This window comes from Mrakia frigida (assembly GCF_051309035.1).
Source record: "Mrakia frigida strain ATCC 22029 unplaced genomic scaffold BDY24scaffold_27, whole genome shotgun sequence".
NCBI lineage: Eukaryota > Fungi > Basidiomycota > Tremellomycetes > Cystofilobasidiales > Mrakiaceae > Mrakia > Mrakia frigida.
Window position 1 is genome coordinate 104,972 of NW_027481254.1, and position 21,040 is coordinate 126,011.

Consider the following 21,040-nt stretch of genomic DNA (forward strand, 5'->3'; position numbering starts at 1 on the left):
CCGACCTGCGCTTCTCCCATGTTCAACGCGTCGTTCAAGCTGCCAACGATGTCCGTGCGGCGCGAGATAAACGGAACGATCTGGGACTCAAGATGACGGAGGTCGAGACTCGGAGGGCGGTGAGAGAGAGGGTCGAGACGGAGTGGATTTCATAGAACGGTGTGGAGGAGGAGTTTGTAAAGTTTCTCGCCATGAGAGAAAAGGGGAAGGAGCAGGAGACGCTCTGATGTGATGTAGAAAAGTGCTTAAAATCGTTCGTGAAGAGAGTGGGGGGGCGGAAAGCTAGCAGGACTGAAACGAAGGGTAAGAGAGAGAGGTAGAACGAGACGAAACGAAGCGAGAAGAAGCTGTACGGGTAGAAGGCTAACGAAAAACAAGAAGACATAAGGGAAGATACGAGAGAAAGGGAAGTAATGCTAAGCGAAAGGGACGAGAGTACAAGAGAGAAAGCGTGCGAAGAGGATACAGAGGTCGCGTTGGTCGAGTGGTTGAAGGCAAGAGTGACGGGTCCGAGGGACAGGGAACGAAAGGAAAGTTTGTCGTTTAGATGAGGTCGACGGTGAAAGACCATCTGAAAGGGAGGGAAAAGGAGGGAAAAGGAGGGGATAAGTCAGCAGGGTTTGAGACGAGACGCATCGAGGAAAAGCAAAAGAGAACGCACCGTCCTTCAAGGTATCCCTGAAGCGTATCGTCGAGAAGGATATCCTGCCTCTTCTGAACGTAGACCTGAAAGAGATAACAAAAACAAACGGTCGTCAGCTCGACTCTTTCAAGAGAGGGAGCAGAAGGGCGCGTCGAGAGACTCACCGTCTTGTCCGTTACAGCTTGCCTCAACGCCGGGATCCCATCCTTATCGATCGGCTTCTCAAGCATCTCGGAAAGAGACTCGACGGCCTGTTCGAGATCGGCTTGGTTGTCCTCGAAGAGAGCGGTTTCGTTGTTCTTGACGAGGCTGAAGGAAGATGGAAGAAGCGAGACGCGTCGAGGTCAGTTTCTGATCGAATCGACTCGAAGACGCGAGGAAGAGCAAAGACTCACTAGAAAGCCATGGCGTAGGTCCACTTGAGAGTCATCCTGGCGATCACCAACGTATCGACGGCCTTCTTAGCGAACTGAACCTCGATCCACGTGAGTTCCGACGAGACCTGCATCTCCTCCATCTTCTTCTCGGTTTTGGCGTAGAGGTCTCGATCGAGTTTGGCGGAGAGTTCGTGGTTGGCCCATCGGTTGTAGTACTGTAAGCAGAGACCAGAGAGAAGGAGAGAGAGTCAGCGACGAGTCGAGACGACGAAGGATGAAGGAGGGGCGAGACTGACGTGAAGGTATCGCTCAAGACTAGCTCTGCTCTTCGACTGCCCGTCCCTAGCCTCGGCTCCAGACTTCTCCTCGTATCGGTTACAGTTGTACCATGCCGTTCCGTGCTCAGACCAAGGTCCCATGCAGATCCAGCAGAACTCGTCTGTGGGAGGAGAAAAACAGAAGTGAGGAGCGAGGTCAGCAACGACGGAGGAAGAAAGCTCAAAGGAGCTCAACAAGAAACACGAGGCCAACACTCACGCTTGCACTTCTTGCAGGTCATGTGGCTAGAAGAAGAAGAAGGGAAGGCTCAATCAGTTCGAGGAAGACGAACAAGAGAGCGAAAGCTCGACGCGTCGAACGAAAACGGAAACTCACTTGCAACCTCCGTTCTTCTCGATCGTCGAATGACACTTGTCGCACTCCTTCGTGTTGGCACTGATCCAGTTCGATGTCTCGCTGTCGTCGGCGCACTTCTTCCTCCAGAACTTGGCGACCTTGCAGACGACGGGTCGATGATCTCCGGATTCTCCACAACTGAAGGAGGGAGAGAAGGGACGTCAGCTCATTCTTCTCGAGACGAGGAAGGTCGACCGGAGAGGCACTAACCCGAAGCAGAAGACTTGATCGCAGTGGCAGGTGACGATGGGGATGATGGAGTTGAGGACTCGAGGAGGAGCTTGCTTGCACTCGATGGCGTACTCGCCTGGAAAACCGAAGGAGAAAGAGCGAGGTCAGCATCTTCTCGCAGGGAGGGAGTGAGAGAGACGCGACTCACACTCAGGAGCAGGGCAGTATCGAAGAGTAGGGTTGTCCTCGACGTAGGTTCGACTGAGAAGCTCGTGGTACCTGGTGAAGAGAGGGAGGGACGTGCCCGTCAGCTCGACGCTCCTTCGTCTTCGAAATCATCTCCATCGCACGTTTCGAAACAAGATCGAAGAAACTCACCTCTCCTTTGCTTCCTCAGGCATCAACCCATCAACGACCTTCTCGCTCACTATCCGATCACATCCACTCTCCAAGCACTGGATCCTGACGCTCTCCCCGTCTCCCTTGATCTTTCCCTCCAGATACATCCCCCAGCACTCCTTACAAGCTCGATGTCCACATCCCAACGCCAGCGTCTCCGTATCGACGACATCCGCTGCAAAGTCGAGGCAGCAGATGGGGCAGGAGAACTCCTCTTCGGCGACGTAGGAAGGGTTGGACTTGAGGGTGGTAGGTCGACGAGAGCTGGACGAGGAGGAAGCTGAAGCGGTGGAGGAAGTGGTGGAAAGGGAAGCTCGAGGGTTGATTCGACGAGACTTTCGGATGGGAGAGGCTGCAGCGGCTGCTAGGCTTGGGTTGGGAAGGGAGGAGGTGGTGATGACCGGGGAGGGAGGATTGGCGTCGAGACCGGCAGCGGCGAGGCACTCTTCCGGAGCGTCCATGTATTTCTCGACGAGCTGATTGAAAGAAGCGAATGAGAAGGGTCAGAATAAGTAAGTCGAGGAGTAGATTAATATTGCAGAGAAAGAAGGACGCACCTTCTCTCGGTTCCAGTGGAAGGATCGAAGGAGGAGAGTTGCGGTTTGAACCTGAGAGGAAGGGCACGACCGATTGAAGGAGATCAGCTCCCGAAAACTTTTCCCACGTTCCTCGAGCTACTCCTTACCAGCGAGAACGATAAGAAGAGGTACTCACGTCCATGTCGAAGATGCCTCGAACCTTCTCGACCTCCGAGTCCATGGCTGAACGAAGGTCGCCAGGGTCCTTTGGCTTGAAGTCGACGAGGTAGGGCTGACGGCAGAAAAAGAGGTCAGTTCTTCAGCTTCTTCGTCTTCTCGACTGCTCGAGACTGAAGAGAGAACCGAGTACGTACCTTCTTCTCGAGAGTCTTTGAAGCACCCATGTCTTCGTCGAAGTCGAAGTCTGCTCCGTCATCCGAAGGAGCGAGGTCCGAAGCAGAATCTGACGAGTCAAAGAGGAGAGCGAGAAAACGGTTAGCAAAGAGGTTAAGCGAAGTATTCACCTTATCATGCGAAGGAAAAGAGAGTCTTGAGAAGACGTATAGAGCGTTGAGAGAAGGGCTCGAGAGGCGATCTCTTGCCTCTCTCGTCTCCTCCTCCTTCCCTTCCTCCTTTCGCCACCCCCTTTCTCTCGCCACCCAACCTTCAAACTTCGAGTCTTCGCTCTCAAAGAGCGGTGGAAGATGCTGATCTACACTTCCTTCGGAGGAGTCCATTTCTCCCTCTCGAACGAAGGAGAAGGGGGATGGGGAGTCGAGAGAGGGAAGGAGGAGGGGAAAGGGTTGAGCTCACCATCGTCGTCTGCCATCATGTCTTCGTCTTCGTCGTCTCCCATAGAGAAATCTTCAAGTTCAGAACTGCATAGCAAGCGAGAATCGAGTCAGATCTATCTTGTAGACGGATTCATACAGGCCTGTACTCACTCGTCCGACATGGGTTTGGCTCGTTTAAACGAGGGTTCGGTGGGAGGAGGGGAAGGGAGGGATCGTTTGGTGGTAGGAGCTCGAGTAGGAGACGGAGAAAGAGGAGGAGATTTGGCAGATGCCTTGGATCGAGTAGCCGACGGCAGGATGGACGAAGAGAGACCCGGATTCAAAGGGATCCGAACGAGAGAAAGGGAACAAGAGGAAAGGGAGGGTCCAAGACGGGGTGGGGGTTGGTGGGGAGGGAGAAGGAGGCGAGCTCAACCTTTTCAACCTTTCGACGGTCACCTCCTCAACTTTTTCTTGGTTTGAAAATCTTATCACAAGAGGGCAGAAACTAGTTGACGTCGTCTCGGAGCGATATCGACTTCAAAAACTCTACACAGGACTGCCGGCTGCTTCCCGAGCTCTTGAACGATCCTGCTCCCTTCCACCCCCTCACCACTTCCCTCTTCATCCCTTCTCAACGACAACGGCTCTCAACCACGCGACGGAGAAGATTAAGAGACAAGTTCAGACATATATTCAGTAATAAAAACATAACTAAGTCGTCCTCCAACGAGCCGAGGCGGGAACGACACGATCCCTTCTCCTCAAGCAGGAGCCACCGAGAGATGCTTGAAAGCGAGGTGAACATCCTGAAGACCGAGCGGGACGGATAGAGAAGTAGGGTCAGCGACTCTCGTTGCCAAAGAGAGGAAGAAGAATATAAAAAAAACTCACTCGAGCCAAAACGATCTCCTCCTCCTCCGGCTCACTCTCACCTCCTGCGTCCTCCCCCTCCCCGGTGACACCACTCTCCCGACCAGCCATCCCGGTCCCTGTCGGCGTAGAAGCAGCCGAAGGTACTCCCTGATCTAACACGACCTCGAAGTCATCCTCGTCCTCGCTGTCGCTCTCGCTCGATCGGGCTGGATCTCGGTACGTCGATGAAGAAAGTCCTACGCCGTTGATGTAAGGAATGGAAGTTTCGGGAATTTGATGGACGTCTGCAGGAAAGAGAAACGAGAGGAAGGGGGTCAGATTTCGAGGAAGAGAGAGAGAGGAGGAGAGAGGGAGAGAGAAAGGACGAACATCTGCACTCGGTTCCCCATTTGCAGTAACCGTTCTCGGCGTAGATCTTGCATGGTTTACGACCGAGAGGAGTTTGATTTCCAGAGGCAGCGACGTGAAGGTAGTTGCAGCCTGCGAGAAGGAAGGGGAAAGACGCGTCAGTCGAGCGAGAAAACGAACGACGAAGAGCTGAAGAGACTCACTGTCTCCTCGAGAGCATTTCCCTTGTTGGTAGTAGACTGATGGATCGATTTAAAAAAAACGCGGAAGGGATCGTCAGCGGTTGTTCGAGGTGAAAAGAGAGTCAAGAGGACGCGTCGCTCACCACAAGGCTCAGCTGTGAAAAGAGGAAACGGAGTCAGTCTCTATGCGAGGACGAAGATCATGGAAAGCCTTTGACTCACTCCTCCACAATCGATGCTTATCATCCTCTCCGGCCTCTCCACCCGCTGACCCAGAGTTCTTCTCCCTCCTCGCAGCCCTCTCCCTCCAACTCGTCTTCTCCTCGCCGTGAAGGAAGGTGCAGTGCTCTCCTTTCGTGCAGGAAGCAGCTCCGGTAGCGGTAGAGTAGAATCGACAGGGACTCGCTGTTCGTTCGAAAAGAGGGACGCGTTAGAAAGGTGGGTTCGAGTACGAAAAGCGTGAAGTACGAGCGACGAGAAGAGGTGAGCTCACTCTTGTAGAGAAGACGATTGGGAGACATAGCTTTGGAAGAAGACGAAGCTCCTCTTGATGCTGAGTTGGCGGAAGGAGTGGCAGAAGGTGCTCGAACGGAAGCGGAAGGGGTGTGTTCGTCGGAGTGAAGGCTGAGGGACAAGAGAGGAAGGAGGAGGGAGGTGAGCTCGTCTTTGGGTCAGAAGTGAAGAAGCGGCGGACACGGAACTCACAAGGAGCAACTAGATCCGTGTACACAGATTCCTTGGGCGTAGAGCTTGCAGGGTTTGGCTAGAAAACGCGAACGAACCAAAGTTACGATGAGCTTCAATCCTTGTACTGTTTAAAAAGAAACGAAGGAGCTCACTTCTGTAGTACTGATTCTTAGCCCTCTTCGCCTCCTCCTGCTCAAACTTCTCCTCTCCTCTCCTCCAAGCAGCCTCGTCTCCCTGAGTATCCTCCTCCCTCGTAGCATTCGCGCCCGTTCCGAGTCCGAACATGCCCTCGAGAGGAGGCTCGAATCCGAGTTGACGTCCTCGAGTTGGATGCGAGGAACCTGCTTCGAAGGAGGGTTTTCGGAGTTGTTTTCGGATAGGGTAGACGGGGGAGACTGGGTCGTCCCAGGTTGGATTGAAGGGATCTCGTTCGTTTGAGAGGGAGGAGGGAGTCATGGGAGCTGAGGAGTGGAGGAGGTCAAAGGGAAGGAGAAGGGTGAGCTCGAAGGTTTCGATGGATCGTCCGAGGAAGGCTCCTAGAGGATGATCGACGTACTGTCGGAGTGAGCGAAGGTACCTGTAGATACCAAGAGTAGAAATGCAGTCAGTTTCGAGATCTAGATCTCAAGGAAGAGAGGTCGAGGCGATGGTGGAGAAGGGAAGGGAAGACGTCGAGCTGACTTCCTCCCTCCTTCCCGTCTTCTTGCTCGTCGAACTCACATCGGTCTCCGAACTTGCAAAATCCGGTCGTAGCAAGGTTTCTACAAGGCACAGCTGAAGAAGCGAAAAGGTGGAGTCAGATGCTGGATCCTCACGAGCGAGCTGAGATGACAGGAACCGTTCGTTCGAAGGAGGAGGGAAGGGAAGGAGAACGAGGGAAGCTTTTGTAGAACACTCACTCCTGAAACCTCCTCGTTGCTGCTTATTCGAAGACGAAGATGGGACGGGGATCTTGGTACTGAGCTCGAAAGGAGCTTGAAGGTCGTTCATCCTCTCGCGTCGACTTCGTGGGGGGCGCTGGTCGATGTTGGAAGGAGCTTTCACAAAGCCCTGGCTCTCTCTCTTCTCCTTCTAAGCAGCCGATCCACCTTGCTTTCCATTTTTCTCGATCTCGGATCAGAATAGCGATTGAGAGTATTTATGGGAGAATCCGAGAACTAGGGGAAACATTTGAGCAAACCAATAAACTGAAGGGCAGAGGAAAATCACAGCCAGAGTTCGGGAGGGAGGAGAGCAAAAAGGAGAAAGGGAAATCGCGTCGACGCGTCAGGAAAGCTCTAAGAAACTAGGACGTTCTGCTTAAGCGAGAACGGCGAGAGCTCCGGCAACGACTCCAGCGGCGAGGAGACCATGGACGCTCTGGAACTAGATGTGATCAAGTCAGAAAGAGGGGAGAGTCAGTGAGGAGGGCGAGGGAGAGGTGCGGCGGCGAGGGAGGGAGACTCACGTCGAATCGAAGAGCGGAAGCGGCTCCAGTAGCAGCGGAAGAGGCGGCAGCTCCAGCGCTCTCAGTGGCAGATCCTCCAGTAGCGGCGGGTCCCATGGTGGCGGTGGCGGTGGCCTGAGTAAGAAGAAAGACGGAATGGACGCCAAGGGTCAGGACTCGTCCAGTTCTAGATCTTGAAGGGATTTCGAACTCACGGCAACGGAAGCGGCGGACTCAGCAGCCTCGGGGTTGGAAGCGGTGTTGAGGAGGACAGAGTCGATGACTGAAAGGAGGAAGATGGAAGGAGCGATGCGTCGATGTCAGTTTCGACGAATCTTCGTCTCGAGGCAGGGGAAAGAAGAACTCACTGTGAACGACTCCGTTCTTGATGGGGACATCAGCTCGGAGGACCTGAGCGGTGACCTTGAATTTGGAAAGGAAAGACAACAGGTTAGCTGATGACGTTGGGAAGGAGGGCGCGTCGAAAGAGAGACGAACCTCTCCAGAGACGACGAAGACTCCAGTGTCGTTCTTGATGATGCTGAGAGCCTGTCCGGAAGCACTGGTAAGGGCCATTCCGTCCATGATGACGGAGGAGTATCCAACGGTTCCGTTGATGACGTGGTTGGCTAGAAAAACGGAGGGAGGAACGAAAGTCAGCGACGAATCCAGGTCAAGGGAGGGTCGAGGCCGACAACTCACCAAGGACGGCAGTAGCGACGGTAGCGTTAAGCTCAGAGAGAGCGGGGAGGGCAGCGGTCAAGGCAGAGTCCTGGGGAGCAAAGCTGCGAGAAGAGAAGAAGCGGGTTCAGCACGACGCGTCAGAAAAGAGCTCTTTCGAGGGGAGGTGCTCACATGGTGATTCCGACGATGTTGTCGAGGGTCTCAACGAGATCGAAGGAGGTGAGGGTCTCAGCGAGGACGGCGATGTTGGAAGCGACGGAAGAGATATCTCCAGGGCTGGGGGTAGGAGAAAAGCGAGGAACGAAATGAGAATCAGCGTTCGAGGCGGAAAGAAGAGGAGACGGAAAAAGGAGACTCACACGGTGAGAACGGTGTCGATAACGTAGAGCTGAACGTTCTCGTAAGTAGCGTTTCCGACTGCAAGAGGAAGGGGAGGCAATCCGATCAGCGATGAACAAAAACAGCTCGTTCCGACGACGCGACGTGTACTCACCGACCATGGGTCGAGAGTTGGCCTCAGCGATGGAGATGTTCGCTCCTCCCATGCCCTCGAGAACGACGACCTGAGTAGCGTTTCCAGGAAGGTTCACGTAGTCGTCGTCCGAGAGAAGGGTGGAAGCGACGATGTGGGTTCCGTTTCCGAGGTCGGAAGGAAGGCTGAAAGGAAAGGGAGCCGGGATCAGAATCAACGACGGCTTAGAACGAATCGGGGACGAGAAGGGCAATGAACTCACTAGGTTCCGGCCAAAACGTGGTAGGTGATGACGTTGTAGAGAAGGTCAAGGTCGAGAGCGGAGGTATCGTCGAGGGTGGTGTCGGTGAAGTTCAAGGCGGATGCGAAAGCAGCGTTCGAAGGAGCGAGAACGGTGTTGTTCGAAGACATCAACGCCTGGGCGATAGCACCAGCCTGAGGAAGAGCGGCGATAACTCTGTAGTGGAAAAAATAGGATCGAGGAAGGGAAAACTGGGTCAGGACACGGCTGTTCCGGAACGGGCTCGACTCTAACTGTTCCCTCGCCTGGACGCGTTCTCCTCCCCCACGTCGAGATCAACTCAACAACGACTACCGGATCAGGACAGAAGTGAAAAACTTACCCAGAGAGGTACGTAAGTCCAACGCTGTCGAGAGCCTGGGCGAGAAAGAAAAAAGAGGGAAAAAGAAGAGAAAAAAGTGAGCTTGGCTGAAAGAGAGCCGTTCTCGCTCGAGATCGAAATCGAGTCCGTCTCAGTTCGCCCTTTCCATCTCTCCTCCTCGACATGATGGGGATGAGAAAGGGAACCCACAGCGAAGAGTCCAGTAGCGTAAGCCATGGTGTCGTTTCCCTGTGAATGATCAAGAAGAGGTCAGCAAAAGGATCAGAAAGAAGGAGAGCGACGATGAGATCTAAACTCACCTGAGCCTGAGCAGAGACGACGGTAGCGACACCAGCAGCGGCGAGAGCGATGAATCCAGATCGCATTTTAGAAGAGGAAAAAAGTGAAGAGGGGTGGTGGTGGAAGGGGAGAGGGGGGAGGGGAGGAAAGAAAAGTTGAGACTTGAAAGTGGTGGTTGGAGGAAAGGAAAGGAAGACTTGGTTGGCTCGATCTGGAGACTCTCACTTTCTCGAAACTCGCAGACACCCAGCGTGACCCTGACCAAGGCCTGCAGTCAACCCAAGAGAAAGATTAAAGACGTCAGAGGAGTGGGATCAAATTCGGCCTAAGAGGCAAGGGAAAAACAAACAGAAAAACGGCGATGAAGCGAGCCAGATCGATGGGAAGCCGTCGAGAAAGTGCTCACTTTCTTTTCCCCTCGGCGAAAGAGACGAGACAGGTCGACGGACCAGGTTTTCGCTTCGAGCTCTGGAAGGATTTTGTAGCTGGCCAGACGAGCGTTGGGTTCCGAAGCTTGAAAAAGATCCGATCTGCGAGGCTGGACGATGGTCGGTCGGCTTTGAGAGGGAAAGAAGGTTCCTCTCGCTGCTCGAGATGGTTGGACGAAAGAAGGAAGGATGTACGAGCCATCCTGATACGTGAAGTGGCATACAAAAAATAAGGGTACTGTAGGGGAGATGAGGAGAGAAGATCTAGGTTCGAAGGAGAGCTCTGGCGGGAGGAAAAAAGGAGTACAACAACGCGTGCGACGAAAGAGGAAGAGTTCGATCCGAAGGATGCGAGAGGGAGTAGTCTACGAGTTCTTGAAGAGACGGTAGGTAACGAAACCTCCGATGAAGGCGAAGCCGAGAAGACATCCTACGATGCCGAAGAACCAGTGAAGACCGTCGACGCCCTCTCCTGGAACGGTGACATTCTGATTGACGAAACGAGAAGATCAGCCCAGCTCAAAGTCGGAAGCGGGAAAGGGAGAGCGAGAACGAACCATTCCCCAGAGACCAGTGATCAAATTCATAGGACTGGATAAGGGAAGCAACGAGGGAAGATCAGCGATCATTAAGAGGAGAGGAGAGCGACGGAAGATGGACAAACATGAGAATCGTTCCGAGAGCGGTCATCCTACTGAGGACGTCGTTGGTTTGGTTGTTGGCCGAGTTCATGAGGACTGAGATGGCGGCGAGGTAGTTGGAGTGGGATCGGGAGAGAATCTTCTCGTAGTGATTCAAGTTCTGGGTCATGGTGATGAGATGATCCTGAGAAAGCGAAAGAGGGAGGAGGCGGTCAGTCGGAGACTCGTGAGACGATGAAGAGGAATGGAAGACGAACTTGGATATCGGAGAGGTAGAGTCCCTGTGAGACAGCAGGGAGAGGAAGAGAAAGGTCAGTCGCGTCGAATCGATCTAGGCCCGTCTCGAGAGAGTCTTGATTCGTGAACGTACGATGTCACTCCTGGGAGCTACACTCCAGTTCTCGTTACACCTGGGGACGAAGACGAAGGAGAAAGAGAAACTCAGCGGCTGCTCGGATGGACGACGTCGAAGTCGAGACGAAACGAAACGAGAAAGGCGACCGAACTCACCTCTTCGCCAAACCCTTCACCACATCAGCCTTGTTCCCCATCAACCTCAGCAGACCCATGACCTTCTTTCGACAGGTTCCAATCCTGGACGACGGGAAGGAATAAAGGGAGGCGATATAGTCAGCACTCGTCGCATCTCTCTCTTCCTCTCCCTCGAAACGAGAGCGAAAGCAAACTCACCTTCTCAACATATCGCTCTGCTCCGCCTCATTCAGAATCAACACCAACTCATCGATACTGTCGACCTCGTACTCGATACTCTGAATGAGCGGTCCAAACGCATCGGTGATGTCGTCGATGAGAGCGTAGGAGATCCAGTCCGACGTGACGGCGATGTAATCCTTGAGCTGCTTGATTCGACGACGGACGTTTTGAGGGTGAGGAGTTCCTCGGAAGTGGAACTGAGAGAGGCGGAGCAAAACAAGGAAAGGAAGAGAGGGAATAGGAAGAAGGTCAGGACGCGTCCAGCTCGAGGAGTGAAAGGACGTCGACGCACCGAAAGAGTACCCTCCCGGAAGACGATGATGTACATGTTAAGCGGTTCGAGATGAGTCTGGGAGTAAGGGTCCTGGTCGAACGATCGGAAACAGACGAGGTAGTAGTTCCGGAAGAGTTCGATCTTCTCTCGCGTCTCCTCCATTTGGATATCCTCTGTCGTCAAGGGATGGATTCCGAACACCTGTGAGGACGAAACATCAGAACAGAGAGATCAGTTAAAAGGCTTCTCGAGCACAAGAAACGCATGAGAAAAACGAAACGTGAGAGGGAGGGAAACGAAACGAGACTCACCCGACTCAGCATCTTCATCTCGTCGTCCGTCGGACAGAGCACGTCCAACCACCACGTCGAAGCCTCCAGATCATCCCCTTTCACTCCACCATTCCCATTCCCATTCCCGTTCCCACCTCCATCTCCACCGTTCATAGGAGGCAGCATGTTCCTGTTCCCCATCGCTCGACTCAACAAACTCTCCTTCGCATTCGCGATCGGGACCGCTCCTCCTCCTCCCTCCCAACTTGAAGGAGTCGCCGTTCCACTCGACGCTCCACCATTCCCATTCCCACCGTTCCCGTTCCCTCCTTGATGAATGCTCTCCTCGTCGGCAGCTCCTCCTCGACCGGTGAAGAGATCCTCGAACGACTGTCCCTCCGCTGGAAGTTCCGAGAGCGATCTGGCGTGGATGGTTGCCGGGAGGGCGTTGGAGTAGAAGGAGAATCGATAGGGACGATCTTGGAGGTTCCCGTTGCCGAGTTGATGGTTGGGTTGGGAGGGAGGGGAGAAGAAGGTGGGGTTGGCGAAGGTGTCGTAGGTGTTGGAGTCTCGAGAAGAGGTAGGGAGGAGAGGAGACGAGGGACCTTTGATGCCGCTGTTTCCTCCCAAGATGGATGCTCCCGAACCTCCGGTCATGGTGTTCGAACCTCCTCCTCCTCCTCCTCCTTCGAAGAGAGCGAGCTTGCCTTGTCGACGAGCGTGAGGGTTCGGGTTCGAGTGCGAGAGTTTCCGTTGACGACGACGAACGAAGGTGTGTTCCGGAGCGACGATTTCCTCTGGAGGAGTGATGGTAGGGGAGACGGGGAGGTTGGAAGTATCGATGAGGTTCTCGTCGACGGCTCCGGAGAGAGACTCCCTCTTCGAGAACGACGGCGACGCCCCGAGTCCTCCTGTCGGTCCTCCTTCGACGCCTGGCGTTCGACCTCCGACTCCGAGGAGGATCTTCTCGTCCTGAGCCCAGTTCTCGAGCTGCGAGTAGTCGAAATAGTTGCGTCCAACGAACCCTCCAGTCATTCCCTGCATCATCGCGTGGGTGACGTTCATCCCAGGACCCATGAGTCCAGCAGCCGTCGAAGCTCCAATCGACCTCCCGTCGTCGTCCATCCCACCCATGCCTCCTCCTCCTCTGTGCTCCAGCTCCTCCTGACGTCGCATGAGGTCCTCGCGAGAGTCGTTCTCGCTGAGACGACGATGGATGCTGCCGTGTCCAGAGTTTGGCGAACCTCCTCCTCGAACGGCGTAGTCGTGGATGGTGGGTTCGCCGTCGGATTCGAGAATGACATCCTCCGACAGGTATCCCGAGTGACCTCTGGCGAGAGACATCTCTGCTTCCTCGGTTTCCGAGAGCATGGGGAAATTCGAGTCGTCGTCGACGACGGATTGGACTCGGGAGCGAGGATGGAGGGCGTGAGGCGAGCGATGAGCTCCGTGGGAGCCGTGGCGGTGATCTGAGGGGTGGCCGTTGGAGTGGGAAGAGGTGTTGGAGCCGTGGGAGTGCAGAGGTGGTGGGTTGAGGGCTGAGCTGCTGAGGTGAGGGAGGAGGTTTGGCGAGGCGCCGACAAAGGAAGGATGGACGGTTGAGACGGATCCTGAGCGAGCTCGAGCTGGAAAAGAAGAAAAGGACGATACAGAAAGGGGATGCATGGAAGTCAGTACATGCTATCGAGGTGAAGTTTTGACAGGGAGAAGTGCTTCTGAGCAGAAGTCTCATCGAGCTCGCTCCCTTCTTATGACGACGAGCTTCCCCCTTCACCCCAGCCTCTGAAGACCTTCCTGCCTTCCCAGCGCCCTCTATTCCTACAGATCCTTCTCTATGTCCACCATCTCTACAGGCTCCAGCACCTCGTCTGGGCCGTTACCTTATCCTTCCTGCTAGATTGAACGACAACGTGCCCCTCCTTCAAATCCAACCTCGCTCGCTCCCTCCTCTTCCCTCCTTTGTCGCAAAGAGATCTGTACTCACAAAGAGCCATAGCTGAATCTAAATCCTGAGCTCTCTGTCTCTCCCTTCTATCCATGTCGTTAGGGTTGAACGACCGTGAAGGAGAAGCCATGGGTCCCGCACTTCTCTCTCCTGAACCTGTTGAACCTCCAGGTGAGCTCGAGAGAGACGGAATTTGAACCGAAGGCTGCTGAAGGAAAGCTCGAGGGCTGGAGGAACTGTCCGAGTGAGGAGCGGAAGGCATCCTGGCGAGAGCTCTAGTGGCGAAGAAGGGCGGGGAGGGAAGAGGGAGTCGGGTAATCCTCTAGGAGGAAGGGAGGAGGGAGGGTGTTGGTAGCGAGGGAGGGAGGAGCCGAAGAGATTCTGCTCATGAATCGATTTCAGTTCGTTGTCTTTTCCCTCTCGACGTCCATCAACAAAACTCTCACTTTTCTTGGTTCTAGGAGAAGATCTTCCACTGAAGGATCTGCATCTCCAGCGTCAAAAATGCGAAGCTGATCCTTCACCAATGACACCCTTTCCTCCTCAACAACGCCCTCCCTCCCCGTCAGCATCTCAACGTTTCAGCCAACTCCTCAAGCCTCCTCGGCCAGCTCCTTCTTCTAGATGCCTCGCCCCTGCTAACTCTCAAACTAGCATCATCCCTTCTTTAAACCTCCCTCAAGCCCCCTACAAGATCCCAAACGACTTGGAACGACGCCATGCCCACTTTCCTCCGCCATCTCCCCTTCCTCCTCCAACTCCTCCTGGTCAGCAACAACCAGTGCTCGAAGCTTCTCTTCCACCGCCGCCTCTAATTTCAGCAGCAAAGGTCCCTTCTACCTTCCACCGTCTCTGCTCTTCCTGAACCCGCTTGCGGACTTGGTTCGTTCAGCTCTCTCTCTTTCCCTTTCTCTTATCGCTCCTCGAAAGCTCACGCTGAGTACTCTATTGTTTCGGCTGATTGCTGGCAGGCAACGAATTCCGCTACAAAGCCTGGCCTCCCTCCCAGTGGACGCCAAGAGCTGAACGAACGACGCGTCGTCGAGGTTTCCGAGACGGGCTCGACCTCGGACGATTGCGCGCGTTTGGGGTCTGAGCTTTAACTCGAAAGCAAGCAGGAGAACTGGCTTGAGCTTGGTGTCGAGGTATTCAGAGCAGAGCGGAACGAAGTGAAGAGCAACATCAGAAGAGGAAAGAAAGAGGCGAGGAGGAGGAGGTGTGAGCTCGAGTCGGAGTTGGACCTTCCTTGGTTCCTTCCTTTGCTGAGGTTTCGAGGGGAGAAATCTGTGACGTACTGAAGTTTTCTGTTCAGTGGAGAAGTACTACCGCTTCGACTCTATTTTTTGAGTCTCGAGGGCAGCCATGTCGGATCAAAGAGGGAGGAGAACGTGGAAGCCGGACGACGCCCTCTCGTTCCCCCAACTCCATCAACCGATCCAGCAGCTTTTCCTCCCGTCTTTCCTTCTCTTGACCACCCGAGCATAGGGTCTCCTCCCGATCTCGATACCCCTCACCCCTTCAAATCTCTCGCTTCCTCGACGGTTGACTCTAGATGGCTCCCCTCCCTCTCCTCTCTGGTCCTCCTCCTCGCAAGTCCTCGGAAACGTGCAGGAAATGCTCCAAAAAGTTCAACCTCCTCCTCAATCGATCTAGAACATGCGGTCACTGCGGATTCAGCTACTGTCAAGATGTGAGTCCTCTAGAGTAGGAGAAGGAGGGGGAGGAGATGGGCGAGCTGGCCGCTGAAGAACTCTCCGTTTCTTCAGCACTGCACCCATCGAGCTTTGACTCCTCGACAGTCCGACTCGTTCAGTTTGAGAAGCGGAGGAGGGTCGTCAGGATCAGGATACGAGGAGGAGCATTGTTGCGGTTTCTGTATCTCGTTCGTAAAGAGTGAGTTCAAAAGAAGGAGTCGGACGGGAGCTCACCAAACTCGAGCTCACCATCTTTCCTCCTTCTCGCTTCTTTGTTTGCAAAGTCACCTCGCTCGAGTACGAGAAACTGGAAGCCCTCTCGATCAAGGAACTCAAAGGATACATCTCAGCCTACAACATCCAGATTCCGTTCGTTCCTTCGTGAGCTCGACCCTTCGTTCGAGATCCTAACCTCCTTCTTCGCTCCTTTCCAGACTCGGACTCCACGAAAAGAGCGAGTTCGTCAGACTCATCTTCAACTCTAGAACCCTCAACGGATGTCTCAACGAACGTAGAGAGGTCAGTCTTCGATCGGTTTCCCTTTCTCTTGTGAGCTCGAGCTCACCTACCTCTCTCCTCCGTTCCCAGGATTACTTCCGAGAGAAAACCGTCCCTCCAGCACCCTCCGAAGCTCCTCCATCCACCAACGTCTTCACCAACTTCCTCAACGAGTTCTCAGACCCTGCACCCTCGTCCTCCTCGTCCAGACGAGCGTCGAACACCGATCGTCCCTCTCCGTCTCCCCAACCCAACAACGCGTCCTCATCTCGTCGTCCTTCCGCACCCCAGCAACAACCCAACTCCAATCCTCCTTCCTCGAGACCGCAACCGTCAAGCAACAACCAACGAACCAGTCCACGTCCACCACCTTCTTCTTCGAACAACCAGCCTCGACCACCACCTCCTCCTTCAGCCTCACGCGCCTCTCCCAATCCCAGACCTCGTCCCTCCCCTCCTCAACCTCCTCAGCCCCCACCAACTCACGCAACTCGTCCCCCAACCCTCTCCGAACTCATCCTCCTTCAATCGCAATCGCAATCTGAAAACTCCATCATCCCCGACCTCTCCGTCCGCATCCTCAAGTCCATCCTCTCGACGCACCACGTCCGCTCCGACGGGATCCTGGAGAAATCAGAGCTGGTAGAGAAGGTGGTGAGACTGGTGAGGGAGGAGAGCGAGAGGTTGAGGAGGATGGAGGTCGAGGAGAGGAGGGAGGAGTTGGAAGCGGCGGAGGCTGGGGTGAGAGCTGGAGCGGGAGGGGAAGGGGAGTGGGAGGCGATACCGGAGTGGATACTTGCTGAGGGCAGGGCGGAGGAGGAAAGAAGGGAGAGGGAGAGTGGGAGTGGAGCAGGAGACGCGTCGAGCGAAGGGAGGGAAACCGAGGTCAAGACGAAGGAGGTTTCGAAACCTGCTCCTCCTCCTTCTGTAGCTCCTGCTCCGATGGCTGAGAGGAGTGGCCTTTGTGTGATCTGCTGCGATAGGTGAGTCAAACATCCCTCCAAGCCTGCTCGACGTCTCTCCTTTTCGATGGCTGAACCGCGCGTTCGTCTCTTTTCCTTTCTCGTGTCGTAGGGACGCCATCATCGCCTCCGTCGACTGTGGGCATCTTGCGCTTTGTTCGGAATGCTCGGATATGGTGATGGGTGGGAACAGGGAGTGTCCACTTTGCAGGTAAGTCTCTCGTCTCTTCCTGATCTGTCGTTCGAAGCGTCGAGTTGAGTCGAAAACTGACTCTTCCTTGCCTCGCTGGTTCTTGTAGGACGGTGATGCGACCAGCTGGACTGCTTCGTATTTACTCGTCGTAGTTGCACGTTCTATGGGATGTTATGACAAGACGAAATGAAGCAACAACGAGGAAGAGAGAAACGACGCGTCGATTTGTCGAACTGCCGACTCATCTCCTCTCTCTCTCAGCCCCCTGTCGCCATCTCTCTGTTTCGTACACTTTGTATGGCCTTGGAGGAAGACACCTACTTAAGACGAACGAAGCCAGGGAGCTCAAACATCCAACCTCGACGCGTTTCTGCCTCCTCCATGCCTACTCCGCTCCCGCCCGCTTTCTTTCACAAACCCCGAGCTTTTTGAGAGAGAGAGAGAAACACTAGTTCATATTGCGTGAGTCGAGAGAGGAGAGGATTCCAAAATAGCGAGAGAGAAGAGAGAGGTATGAAGAATATCAGAAGTAAGAAAGAGGGGGACTCCCTTCCAAATCGAAGCTAGACTAAGTACGTAAAGGTCAAGAGCCGCAAAGGAAAAAAAAAAAACACAAAAGCACATGGGTGGGGAAAGGTGAAAAGAGATGGCGCTGGGAAGGGAACTATGAACAAAGGTGGAAAGAGGTAGAGAGCAGAGGAGGGGAAAAGATAAGAAGACGAGAGGAGAGAGGTGGGTGACGAGAAGGGCAATACGAAAAAGCGAGAAAGGGCAGAAGAACGAGAAAGAAACGATAGCAAGTTTTGCGTAAACCACTTCGAGAGAATACGAGAACGGCGAGCCCAACAGAGAGTACAGACGGACGCGTTACAAAGACAAAGCGTAGGGAGGGGAGGGAGAAGGGTGTGGGCTAGACGGGGTTTCGTTTCGAAAGGAGGAAAAAAACAAAAGAGATGATATCGAGGGTTGGTTGGAGAGGATGTTGTCGGATTGGACCTCGGTGAGGTCGGTGAGAGGGAGGATGTGGAGGAGGCGAGGGGTTTAAAAGAGGCGAGGGGATGGCTATGATTGTTGTTGGTCGAGGACGATGTTGGGTGCTTTAGAAGCGATCGCCGCTATGGGTGACTGCTCGAGCGGTGGTGGGAGCGGCCTTGAGTTTGACTGGAGGAGGGAAAGACGAGAGGAAGGAAGGGAAAGGTCAGCGACGCGTCGAAGAGAGAGAGGGAGTTCGAGCGTAAGAGATGAGAGACGTACAGTCGGCGAAGACGGGAACGTGACTGGAGAAAGGAAGGTGGGAAAGTGGGTCAGTAAATTGCCCAAGCACTGAGGGAAGGACGGAGAGAGAGCACACTCACTCGGAAGGGAAATGAGCGTTCGGGAATCCAACGACCTTCGAGAGGTAAGCAGGATCGACGTCTCCGAGCAAACTCGTGACGGCCAACGAGTTTTGAGTATACCAGATGTAGTCAATCGCTCCCTTGACTGTGTAAATCAAACGAAGAAAGGAGGTTGAAGAGTCAGGACGAGGTGGAAACGAGAAACGTGAACGACTCGAGAGCTCGAGTCGAAGAGAGCGAGACTCACAGATAGGAACGAAGTTGGTCATGTTGAGCTCTCCGATACTGGCGTAAGCCGACTTGAGGTTCAACTTGTGGGAGAGACCGTCAGTGGTGTAGGATCCGTAGAGGTGATCCATGAAATCCTCGTGATCCTTCGGCGCCGAACCGCTCGAGAGGAACTCGTAGACTCCCGACTCTGGGATCGAGTTGAAGTCTCCACAGACAATGAGAGGGACCTTGGTAGCGTCCGAGTAGGAAGGTCCAGGCGTCCGATCCGGTCCAAGCAGCGCGGGAGGGTATTTGGCGAAGTGACCAGCGATCTTCTCCACCTCCTCCATGAGCATGGCGATCTGAACGAGCTTGACGTCTCGGAACGAAGGGTTCCACTCGAGATGAAGGTTGGCGACGATGAGACGAGTTCCAGAGGTGGCGTTCTCGAAGAGGCAGACGACGGCGATGTTGTCCCTCGACATGACTCGGTTGAACATGTCGTCCGATTTCCGCATGTCTGGACGTTGAAGAGCGACCTGGTTGAACTCGACGACCCGTTTCTCCACGAGGTTGTACCTAGCAAGGAAGAGGGAACCCATCAGCAACGAGGAAGACGAGGAGGGATGAAGCTGAACGAAAAACCAAACTCACTTCGACGCTTTCCAGAAGGTCGCACAACCATCGACGTGCTTCTTCTCCTCTGAGGCCATCGTCCGAGCTCGAGTCTTGGGGAAGAAGGCTCCCTCGTATCCCTCCTTCGAAAGATTGGCGAGGAAGGTGTCGTTGTACTGCTCCTCGTCGACTTCCTGTTGAAGGTTCGAAGGCGAAGGGGAAGGAAGGAGAAGGAAGGAGGAGGAAGGAGAAGGGACGAGGTCAGCTCTCTCGACCTCGATCAAACCTCGACTAGCTCATCTTCGACTCTTCTTTTCCATCCCATCCTCTCCTCGAGCAGCCTGTTAAACCAGCAGTAAAGAGAAAGACGCAGAAAACGTACCTGAAGACAGATGAAATCCGCACCGCAACCCATCACCTCCTGCAAGATCAACTCCTTCCTGTAATCCCAAGCCAACGCCCACCCCGGCGTGTAGGGGTACGTCGCTCCTGGGGCGTACCACTCGCAGAGGATGTTGTAGCACAGGATCGTGAACGACTCTGGTGCCGTCTCTGGCGAGAGTCCGTTGTCGGCTTCGACGGTGGCCCATTCTCTGTCGGGAGGAGGAAGAGGGACGGGGCACGAGTCTCGAAGGTAGGCGATGAGCGCTTGGGTTCCGTCCTTCTCGAGGATGAGCCTGAGCGACTCTGGGAGAGGGTTTCCTGCGATTCCGAGGACGTCGAGCTGGTAGAGGGTTCCAAGCTCGGGAGGAAGATCAGAGATCTGGTTGTCGAAGAGGAGGAGCTCCTTGAGGGTGGTGATCATTCCGAGCTCTGGAGGGATGGCTCGAAGTTGGTTTCCGGTCGCGTCGAGGACTGTGAGTTTCCGGAGGAGGGAGATGGCTGCTGGGAGGGTGGTGAGGGAGTTGTGGTTGATGTAGAGGGAGGTGACGTGGGAGAAGGCGAAGAGGGAAGGAGAGAGGGTTTTGAGATGGATTCCTCCGAGGTCGAGACCGCTCCAAGGCTGCTGATTCGAAGCATCGGAACTGACGACGACTGGGGAGGCGAGAGCTGAAGGATGGCTGAGGGCTGAACCTGGACGTCCAAGAGGGGTTCCTGATCCGTCGTCGCTGTCGCTCGTCTGACCAGAGATGGAGTTGTCCTTCTTGTGGAATCCGTTGGGTTTGGTTGAGGAGGGACGGTTGGGATCTGTGATGGAGATGGCGGATTTGTTGTTGTTGCTCATTCGACCTGCTATGGCGGCCGCACGTGCTCGGTAATGAGGAGCAGAGGCTTGACGACAGGCCTAAAAGGGGAGGAGGAAGGAGAGGAAGGAAGGGTCAGCTTTGAGGCGACGAAGGACGCGAGAACAAAGGCGTGGTCGAGCTGAAACGTCACCGCCTCCTCTCCTCTCCAAGCGGGAGACCTCGAGAAGCAGATTTTCCTTGTGCTCTCAAGACCGTCTACCATATCTCCCACAAGGCGGATCTTAAATCCTCGTCGACGAGAGCATCTCGAAGCAGATCTCGAAGCAAGATCTCTTCACCTCCCTCCTCCTTCTCCTCCCTTCCCTTCCTTCCGTTCCCTCTCATACCCCTCCCACACCATCCCACCTCCTCGTTCCACTTCCACCCCACTCTCCATCGTCTCCTGTACTACTAGATATCGTTACTCACAGTGTACTTTACGATCTGCTGCTGCCAATGAACCGTGTCCTCTGCTCCCGCATGCTGAATCGGTGGACTTGAATGGGATCCGTTTCCAGTATTGTTCCCGAGGTTCCCAATGAGCAGTCCTCCGACCTGCTGGTGCATCGGAGACGGACTGGGATGGTGCTGTGAGGAGAAGGATTGCTGAGGATGATGGTGCTGAGGATGATGGGGGTGGTGGTGCTGTAAAGAAGGAAGGAGAAGGAGGAGAAGGGAAGGAAGGAAGGAGGAGAAAGCGACCATAGAACGAGCAGAGAAGAAGAAAACGCGAACGAAAAGAGGATCAGTATACACTCTGGACCTTTCTCTATCTTCCCGTATACAATTTGCTAACCTGAGGTGGTGGATACTGTCCGTATGGAGCCATTCCCGATCCGGATGGACCAGCGAACACCCCAGGATGTCTCCCCCATCCATCGTGCTGCTGCTGCTGCTG

At 54.5% G+C, this 21,040-nt stretch overlaps 6 protein-coding genes across 6 annotated transcripts; 1 reads left to right on the forward strand and 5 right to left on the reverse strand.

Moving 5' to 3' along the window:
- Nucleotides 1-349: 349 nt before the first annotated feature.
- Nucleotides 350-3,126, reverse strand: BDY24DRAFT_139982 (uncharacterized protein). The gene is made up of 12 exons (XM_076636074.1): nucleotides 2,980-3,126; nucleotides 2,823-2,873; nucleotides 2,245-2,741; nucleotides 2,075-2,145; nucleotides 1,906-2,002; nucleotides 1,675-1,833; nucleotides 1,558-1,583; nucleotides 1,317-1,459; nucleotides 1,039-1,235; nucleotides 808-952; nucleotides 662-726; nucleotides 350-571 (listed from the first exon to the last, which is right to left on the reverse strand). The coding sequence occupies exons 1-12, from the start codon at nucleotides 3,022-3,024 to the stop codon at nucleotides 544-546; spliced, it is 1,524 nt and encodes a 507-aa protein (XP_076494338.1). The 5' UTR covers nucleotides 3,025-3,126; the 3' UTR covers nucleotides 350-543.
- A 1,105-nt stretch (nucleotides 3,127-4,231) lies between these two features.
- On the reverse strand, nucleotides 4,232-5,727 carry BDY24DRAFT_140137 (uncharacterized protein). Its single transcript, XM_076636075.1, has 7 exons — nucleotides 5,456-5,727; nucleotides 5,185-5,367; nucleotides 5,106-5,117; nucleotides 4,984-5,019; nucleotides 4,802-4,912; nucleotides 4,451-4,716; nucleotides 4,232-4,365 (listed from the first exon to the last, which is right to left on the reverse strand). Exons 1-7 carry the CDS (start codon nucleotides 5,481-5,483, stop codon nucleotides 4,321-4,323), a joined length of 681 nt encoding a protein of 226 aa, XP_076494339.1. The 5' UTR covers nucleotides 5,484-5,727; the 3' UTR covers nucleotides 4,232-4,320.
- A 1,079-nt stretch (nucleotides 5,728-6,806) lies between these two features.
- Nucleotides 6,807-9,305, reverse strand: BDY24DRAFT_396855 (FAS1 domain-containing protein). Its single transcript, XM_076641503.1, has 13 exons — nucleotides 9,154-9,305; nucleotides 9,044-9,082; nucleotides 8,855-8,889; nucleotides 8,494-8,688; nucleotides 8,253-8,416; nucleotides 8,119-8,176; nucleotides 7,931-8,035; nucleotides 7,778-7,860; nucleotides 7,574-7,704; nucleotides 7,444-7,498; nucleotides 7,291-7,358; nucleotides 7,097-7,210; nucleotides 6,807-7,014 (listed from the first exon to the last, which is right to left on the reverse strand). The coding sequence occupies exons 1-13, from the start codon at nucleotides 9,217-9,219 to the stop codon at nucleotides 6,949-6,951; spliced, it is 1,179 nt and encodes a 392-aa protein (XP_076494340.1). The 5' UTR covers nucleotides 9,220-9,305; the 3' UTR covers nucleotides 6,807-6,948.
- A 421-nt stretch (nucleotides 9,306-9,726) lies between these two features.
- BDY24DRAFT_396857 (magnesium transporter CorA family protein) lies at nucleotides 9,727-12,147 on the reverse strand. Its single transcript, XM_076641504.1, has 9 exons — nucleotides 11,502-12,147; nucleotides 11,209-11,391; nucleotides 10,893-11,113; nucleotides 10,713-10,796; nucleotides 10,573-10,612; nucleotides 10,460-10,483; nucleotides 10,226-10,386; nucleotides 10,119-10,152; nucleotides 9,727-10,049 (listed from the first exon to the last, which is right to left on the reverse strand). Exons 1-9 carry the CDS (start codon nucleotides 12,117-12,119, stop codon nucleotides 9,927-9,929), a joined length of 1,488 nt encoding a protein of 495 aa, XP_076494341.1. The 5' UTR covers nucleotides 12,120-12,147; the 3' UTR covers nucleotides 9,727-9,926.
- Nucleotides 12,148-14,732: 2,585 nt separating this feature from the next.
- BDY24DRAFT_396859 (FYVE domain-containing RING finger protein) lies at nucleotides 14,733-16,951 on the forward strand. Its single transcript, XM_076641505.1, has 7 exons — nucleotides 14,733-15,097; nucleotides 15,174-15,300; nucleotides 15,386-15,470; nucleotides 15,536-15,620; nucleotides 15,690-16,582; nucleotides 16,674-16,772; nucleotides 16,861-16,951. The coding sequence occupies exons 1-7, from the start codon at nucleotides 14,960-14,962 to the stop codon at nucleotides 16,904-16,906; spliced, it is 1,473 nt and encodes a 490-aa protein (XP_076494342.1). The 5' UTR covers nucleotides 14,733-14,959; the 3' UTR covers nucleotides 16,907-16,951.
- Nucleotides 16,952-18,105: 1,154 nt separating this feature from the next.
- On the reverse strand, nucleotides 18,106-20,847 carry BDY24DRAFT_343152 (CCR4-Not complex 3'-5'-exoribonuclease subunit Ccr4; the record flags this gene model as incomplete). Its single annotated transcript, XM_076637510.1, has 5 exons — nucleotides 18,106-18,236; nucleotides 18,339-18,880; nucleotides 18,956-19,110; nucleotides 19,299-20,201; nucleotides 20,572-20,847. The coding sequence occupies 5 exons, from the start codon at nucleotides 20,845-20,847 to the stop codon at nucleotides 18,106-18,108; spliced, it is 2,007 nt and encodes a 668-aa protein (XP_076494343.1).
- Between the last annotated feature and the right edge of the window lie 193 nt (nucleotides 20,848-21,040).